This window comes from Mus caroli, chromosome 6 (genome assembly GCF_900094665.2).
Source record: "Mus caroli chromosome 6, CAROLI_EIJ_v1.1, whole genome shotgun sequence".
Classification (NCBI taxonomy): domain Eukaryota; kingdom Metazoa; phylum Chordata; class Mammalia; order Rodentia; family Muridae; genus Mus; species Mus caroli.
The window spans coordinates 140241678-140249841 of record NC_034575.1 but is presented as its reverse complement, the minus strand read 5'-3'; the positions used below and the strand labels follow the sequence as shown (position 1 = coordinate 140249841).

Here is an 8164-nt window from a genome sequence, read left to right as displayed (position 1 = left end):
GAACCTGTCTGCACCAACATGCCCAGAGGAGTTTGACATTTAAAAAAAACAGCATATGGCTCAAGGCACTGAATAGTCATTATTTATGTGTATGAGTGTTTTGCCTGCATGTGTGTGCACCACATGCATGCTTGGTGCTAGAGGACCCGAGAGGACCCCAGGTCCCCTGGACCTGCAGGCACTGAAGGTCATGAGCCTCAACGTAGTTGTCAGGAACCAAGTCTGGATCCCCCTCAAAATTCTTTTATAAATTTCAACAGCTTCCAAATGTGCTTTTGGGAATAGTTGCTACATGGCCGTATTTAAGCACTTCGGATATAAAAACGGTCAAGGGCATGTGACAGACAAAATTACACAATGCCCACTTTTAAAAATAGGGTATGTTAGGTATGTTATTTTATAGTGTTATTTAAGTTTAAAGACTTCAAAGTAAAGATAAACTTGAGCACCACTGAATAGAAAAGTACCCTTTTATTGAGGTAAGACAGTGTATTTACAATACGCCATTGCTAGAGTACATAGTTTGACCATGAGACTTCTAAAGCAGCTGAACTCCAGAGAATTGTAAGGGAAAAGAAACACTGCAGGTATGTTTCTGTTACAGAAGATACACTTGAACATGACAGAAACACTTAAGGCTAAGTACTGGACCTTGTCCTCCATCTGGGGGGAATAATCAAACTATTTGTTTGTTTTTTGTTAAAGACAGAAGGCTCCTTTTAGAAGGGGGTAGGGTTGAGGGAACTCACAATAGGACTTTTAGAAGTCTGAGGGCTGCTTTGTTTAAAAGCAGAGCCTCGAGGTTCTGCTTGAGAAAAGCTATGAGGGAGGCCAAGCAGTTTAGGCTCACTGCAGACTAGTCTCACCCTAAACTGAAAGCTGCCTCAGCCTTACTAAGTTAGACTATGAGCCTCTCATTCTTCCCAGGTCCAGTGTTTTCTGAAATCAGACTGCTGAAAGGGATGTTTGCTGTAGTGTGAAAACCACTTTGATAGGGTCATGTCTACAAAGGAGTAAAATGGCAGACTCTCATTCTAACAGGAGTGATACCTAGCCACTGTCAATCATATAGGCCAAAGCTGATTATAAATATACAGGGCACCTTACACAGGTCAGTTCTCAAAGCATAGCATTGACACTTCAGGGAAGGTGTGACTTTTTGAGGAACATCAGACACAACGCCAGGTCTTTTATTATCCCATGAGCTATTGAGGTAGGATTCTCCACTTATCGTGTTTTCACAGGTTACACCAGAAAGTCAGATGCAAGTACCAAACACGACAGTCATCCACAAGAACGAGCCATGCCACTACAAACCAGTTCTTCCTTCTGTAGATAGGCAAGGCTGGGGATTCTCCTGGCACTGAGAAATTTAGCTAAAAACAACATTGTAATGTCTTATAGATGTGGCTTGTAAATAAATACAATTTCAATTATGATTTTATGCATTAAAAAACTTTGAGACTGTTAAAAATAAATAGTGCAATCATTAGTGGTAAGATAAGTAGTACTGTGTCTGACGAAGTGCTCCCGTGTCCAACAGGAAAGTATCACTGTCCCTGTGGGCAAACCAGCGACAGATGAGGCGAAGGGCATGTTTCCCCAGCATCTTGTTTATAAGAAGCTAGGCCAATTTAGTTAGAACGAAAAAGCTTTTACGTGTCAACGGGGGCGCCTTCCGTCCTAACTCAGGTGGACAACAGTGAGGGAAGCAGATGCGGTGCATGCTAATTTTTGGATATTGCAATAAGGCTGAAAATAAGAGGAAAAATCAAGATGAAGTAATCAGCCCTCCTCACAGTCACGGAACAAGCCTCTAATGTGTCGCACACCTTCAACGTCACTGTAAGTTATGGAAACAAGGTGGGAAGCAATGGCCAAATTTCATTAAGAACCCAAAGAGAAAAACTACATCATGGCATGGGAGAACTCATATGGTATGGTTTAGGATCCCCAAATGGACTCCAATAGCCTCTGTAGCAGGCTACTCCATGGTCAGAACGCTCTCTGCTCGGCTTCTGCACGGCACAGATTGTATGAACACACCCAGGCCACACTCGAGAGATCTGCACTTCCAGATTGTTGGAGAGTCAAGAAAGAATGAGGTCAGCTGTGACTGAGGACATAACAGCTCAGAATGACCTCTGCGTATTTCAAAAATGACTATCTAGTTCAGATTTTTACCTGGCCCCAAAATATTAAGATTCAAAAGGACCACAAAAGTTTTATTTTATCCATGTTTACAAAAACAAAAACAAAAAAAAAAAGGAGTGATTCACACATGAAACTGGGCTTCCTTGGGTCGATACATGGAGATGACATAATCCAATCCAGGCATCATTATTAGAAACCCAGCATACCTAGATATGTCTGGGCCACCACAATGGACATCATAAAAAAAAAAAAAAAAAAATCAAATGCCTACTGGTGTTCCTGAATCTTCTTAAAAAAAAAAAAAAAGAAAGTAACAGACACCATGGTTCTGCACGAACGGCTGTTTCACATACTGCAGCAAGACGAGGAGACAGCCTTCTCAGGCCACTAAGCATCGACAGGCTTCATCCTCCCCATCTTCCTCATCTTCCGACCTCAGTCTCACAAGCCTGCCGCTGCTTCTGCCACTGCTTCTGCCACAGCTGTTGGGACTTTGGAAGGCGTACATTTTAAACTTCTGTAAGGAACTTTACACCCTAGTTCGTGAAATTTAATTTTGTGCTGAATATTCTTCAAAAGGGCTTTATAAATAATACAGTATTTAAGTTCTTCAGTTCTCTTGTTGTTATACCATATTGTTGCTTTCTCCAACTTTGTCTACGAACTGTAAGGAGAAGAAAAACAGAGTCAGAGGGAACTCAAACACTGTACAGCACTGACTAAACCCTGGTTTAAAACATCCAGTTTTATAACATTTGCAGGAATTCAAGGCATGACTGACAGTCATTAACTGGATGGTGCCCACCACCATCTTCTCAGATGTGTATAAAATTATCTTTTTAAAAGTCGCTTTTGCATGGCATGTTATACACATGAATTTTAGGGTGAAACATGAAAAATGCAACACAATGAGTAAAATAATAAATAAAATGACACCAACACTGTTAGCTCAACAAAAAGAAAAGACTGAAATGCCAGCCACTCATGCAGTAGTGAACCCAATAAGATATTTCCACTGACCATTCCTGTGCATCTCTTCTGGGCCTACGTGGTCTTTGGACAAACAGATTTAACTCAATTAAGTTCAGTAATCAACAACAGCTATTAACTAAAAATATGTTAACTGAGCATTCTGGACATCATGCGGAAGTGGGCAAAACTGAAACACTCAAGTGCTGCCAATGAGTATCTGTAATTTTCAAATAAGAACTTCAACAAACACTCATGTAAATGGCTACTAACTTTGGCCACTCCATCCCCAGTCAGAAAGCCTGTCTTTCTTCAGCATCCAGAGGGGAACGTGTATATGATCAGTGGCAATGCTGCAACATGGAGCACCGTGTGTTCTAGCCAGCAGTGCCTCTGCCCTGACACTTCACACTGCTCCTTAGGCAATGACTGCAATCCCTCCTGTACTGGCTGCCCACTTACACGATCACAACAGAAGTTGTAAGCGAGTGCAACTACGGTCTAAGTAAATTCATTCTCTAAAAGCAGTATCTACATTGAGTCTGCTAATAAGGACAAATGGAGCCTCAGTACGCCCCACCCCAAGCTGACATACCAACCCTTGAAATGATCATAAAGAGGTGACTGTCACAGTGTATGTGGAGTCACTAGAACTTTAAATTCCAGGGGCTAAAAGTAAAGCACCACATCTCTTCTTCACAGGTGACTGCAAATCCCCAGGCCGTGCCAGGAGGCCTCTAAGAGTCTGCGTCGAAGACTGACCTGACGTGGCTCGGGATTGGGCTTACAGGAGTGTTCCTCCTTCTAGAAGTCCTTGTTTCTCTCTGCAATTCCTACACATACTCAATGAGCCTTTCAAAAGCCTTTTGGGCTTTAGCCCAGCTGTTCTACACGAGCGTAGAACTACGAAAGACTCTTTGGCAGGTGACTTCTGACATGGGCTGCTCTGAGCCCAAAGCAGTGTCTCCTCTCAGCTGGACTCCATCTCCAGCACTGTCTCCAGAGTTCACGATCTCATTCGGTTTTCAGATTAAGAAAAACGGCTAAAATGAAATCATCTGGAGTTGCCATGAGATTGACTGGGTCTGACACCAGACACAAGCATGCTTCATTCATTCACTTGGGGGAAATGTCTGGTGTTTTTATCTTGAGTGGCAGGCGTTATACTGGGTCCTGGGGAAGAATAACAGCCATTTACCTCTGCCCCAGACGACTATGGCCACAGGTCTGGAGCTCCCTTCTTGACAATGAAAACAGGTAAATGTTATGATAGAGGTGTGCACAAGGAGGGCAGATAAGTCCTGAGAAGCTCTGAGACCCCACAAGAGATGGCAGCCCCCACGACCAGTTAGCATCAAGCATCCAGAGTAGACTCTGAGTACAGGAAGGATTTTACCTATCAATTCATAAAGGTAGCTTAGCATTATCAATCGGAGTAACATCAAAATAGAAAACGATACTAAAAATGGCATGTTCAAACAAAATGTCAGGTTTCATAGGTCTAAGAATGATTAGTTTCTGGTTGTCATGGTAACCAGGATCCATACTTATGCAATCACATCAATGATTCAAACTCCCAGTGAAAAGGCATCATAATCCATACATCTGGGTGGTTCTTGAAAGCGCTTTGCTAACCAGGTGACTACTTACTGATCTGATTCCAGGTAGATTTAGGAGGGATCCGAGGACAGGCACTCTTCTGATGAAGCCGACGACCACTGGGAAAAAGCCCCTGGGAGGAGGAAGACAAGGTACTTAGAGCTCAGTGCTCTCCACAGGAGGAACCACGAGCCAAGTCACACGAATACTTGAATCACTAGTTCCAAGTGCAGTGAACAACTTGACTGGTGGTAAAAGGGTGCCCAGAATAGAATGGGACCTAGATGTGCCGTGATCAGACCACAGGCTTTCTGTTCTACTGCTGGCAACAGGAGTAGAGGGGAGGGGTAAACCAGAAGAAATGGGCTGTGTAAAACCATGAACACAACAGTGACAGCACACCTACCAGTGGGGAGGCTCACATCGCGTCAGTTTCTGGGATCAATACATGCCCACTCAAGTGACACAGCCTCGAATCAGTTTAACTGTAGATCAGTGAACCCAGGAAAGTTACAGAATTTGAGAATGCTCAAGAAATAAACTGCATCTGGGTCTTAAAATGTAGTTCACAGGGATGAAAGCACCACAGAGAAGAAAAGTCATGGAGCTGAGCCCACAGGAAGTGAGTGATGTAACCCACAGAGGAGCAGCCCTTATGGTTCACTGAGGCGCATGCTCCAGACATGCAGGTTGTCTGGAGCACCAAGTGCAAGTGGATAATTAAAGGTATCTTTAAAAACACAACAGGTGGCGGGCGTCACATGCTGCTGCTTAGGGTTCTATGCATTTGAAGAGCCACAAGGACCCTGACTCTAGATCAAGCCAAGATGCCCTCAGCACACACAAAACCCAACACAAGCACAGGGTTTACCAGCAGCTTCTTCAAACCACGAAGCCAATGTATTAATGCAACTTACGCACAAATGACAGCACCTCATTCTACACCAGCATCAAGAGTCAACTCTGGTCTTTTGACCTTCACTGCCATCTCTGCTGTCTTTATTGTTTTCCCACTTCAAACGGCAAACAGCCGTTCAATCTCCTAACTTTATACTGTGTACCAAATCTGAGCCTTTTAAATGTTTTTTCTATCTCCAATTGTTGTTACCTAAACGCACCCTAATTTTTTCTATTAACGTGTATATGTGAGCATGTGTGAGCAGGTAGCACATACTCTGATGTGTGGAGGTCAGGGAACAGCTTATGGGAACCAGCTCTCTAATTCCACCACGTAGGCCCTGGGGATCCAACTCAGGTCTGTCCTCAGGCTCAGTGGTGAACACATTTAGCCACAGAGTGATCTCACTGAATCCTGATGTGCATGCCAGCCTGGTGAGTATTTGCCCAGAAATGCCTTCCTGGCTTAAGAATCTTTTGTGTCCCTCCCTGCCTCTCTGCTGCAGACACTGCTCTCTGGCACCTCAGAGAAGTCTGCAGCCTCTTCTGGCTTGTGGCCCACACTCCCATGGGGAACTGCTCTCCTTTTTACAGAACAAACAACCGCTTTCACAACTCTGTCTAAGCCCCGTCAGTCAACCAACCTCTCTGTGCTGACTTACAGGAAGAGCTCTGATCTGTTCTTTAAGGCTCAGCTTATCTGAACAATCCTTCTTGTGCTTGGATAAGCTCCTCTCTTACCACGTCCTTAAGAATATTCTGTGTCCTTCTATGGTGACATGACATTATCACTGCACTTCTGAAGGCTTTACAGTTTGTTTTTCATATTAGAAATGGTCGCTCCTTAAGACAGGTCTGGTACTTAACTCACTTTTATGTTTTAGGTGACTGATGAGCATGGTCTGTCATCTCACATGCAGTGTTTTCTGGCTAACTGACGGCATTTCCAGAGTGCTCAGTACCGGATTCCTCACCACGTGCATGCACTGAGCACTCTGCCATCAGGTAGCAGCCACTATGAAGAAACATTACGTAACACAGTGACAGATCCACGTACCTATCCATCCTGTTAAGAATGCCAAATGCTGTACACACCTCACAAATGGCAATAAAATGAATTTTGCAGCACTGAGGATATTTTATAAATACTTTATTATCTCACTCAGGCAGTCATTTACATTTAGGAAACATTTTTTTTTTTTTTAGTTGACTGATCTAAACTTACAATAAAAACTCAATATAAGCAGTGGTCATTCAGGAAAAGAGTCTCCCACACTAGCCCAACTGCCTTGGTTTCTGCAATAGTTCTCTCAGACTCTGGCTCATGAAAGAAAAGAAAGAAAAGAAGGGCCTCACCTGAACAAGAGAAAGAATCCATAAATTTCGAAGATCATGCCTATCAGAGGCCAACCAATGAGGACCACGAACACACCGCCCAGGAAAAACCCAGTGGCCTTCACCTTGTGCCTCTGGAAGAAGAATCTGAACGTTCTCTCGAGACCAATTACAAAAGCCAAGCCAGCCACAAACAGAACCTAGAGGAGAAAGACAACGCAACACAGAGAGGGTTAGACAGCACCCTAGTGAGGAGTTTGCTTGGCCTCTGATGTGACAGATGCCAGAGTCCTCATGAGTCCCTGCTTTCATGCCCAGCAGCAGGAACAGGGACTGGGGTGAGCATGTTGGCAGGCCCGGCTGCCCTCACAGGCCTCATTCTTTGCTTATCTCCACCCCACGAAGGAGGAAGATGTGATAGGATAGAGAGATGCAAGGCCTGGATGGCCAGCCTGCATTAAAGTGTGACGCTCAAATGTACTCCCTGATGCTGCAGTTGTCTCTGTGGAGGTTTCTATGAATGGAATGGAAGATTCGGGGGATGGCCATGCAGACAGCATTAGAGCAGTGTGAAGCTCGGGAGGCAGCCCAGCAGCAGAAGTGATACATGTGTGGGTAAGAGATTGTCCCTGAGTTTGTCTCTCCTTCACTGTGTGTGAAATACTTCCCCCATTAGCTTTCCTCAAGAAAAATTACTCCTTACCAATCAATACACAGCAAGCCCACTAGCTAAGTGTCACATTCTCGCTCAGCAGTGCTGTCCATAGCACTGGCATAGAACATCTACTTTGTTACCCTTTCTCTCTTTAATTAAAATAGGCCACAGACTTCAAAAACACCTAACATCTTGCACGAGTTCTCCACCTTCTCCCAAGGGGGATCGCTTACTTCTGGAGCTCCTGCATGACCTCCAACACAGAGACAGGGCAGTACACAAGCAAGGAAAGAAGGCATGTTGCTTCTAAGGAGGTCAGCTAACACCACAGTACGAGTATGCAAGAAAAAAATGAATTGCTTTATTTACTTACTTACCTGCCTGGGGGCACGTGCATGCAGGCTAGATGCTATCTCAGAGGAGGCGGGGCACGTGCATGCAGGTTAGATGCTATCTTAGAGGAGGCGGGGCACGTGCATGCAGGTTAGATGCTATCTTAGAGGAGGCGGGGGCACGTGCATGCAGGTTAGATGCTATCTTAGAGGAGGCGGAGCA

General features: G+C 44.4%; 1 protein-coding gene across 2 annotated transcripts in view; it reads right to left on the bottom strand.

Moving 5' to 3' along the window:
* Positions 1-452: 452 nt before the first annotated feature.
* Positions 453-8164, bottom strand: part of Golt1b (golgi transport 1B) — a 13888-nt gene continuing 6176 nt past the window's right edge. Inside the window, exons 3-6 of one of the 2 annotated variants that reach the window (XM_029478879.1) lie at positions 6976-7154; positions 4774-4855; positions 3175-3207; positions 453-2818 (exon numbers count right to left, since the gene is read on the bottom strand). In XM_029478879.1, the coding sequence (XP_029334739.1) occupies positions 3199-3207; positions 4774-4855; positions 6976-7154 (270 nt within the window). In that variant the 3' untranslated portion in view covers positions 453-2818; positions 3175-3198. The remainder of the gene's footprint in view (positions 2819-3174; positions 3208-4773; positions 4856-6975; positions 7155-8164) is intronic. The other variant, XM_021164925.1, reaches the window with a different exon arrangement.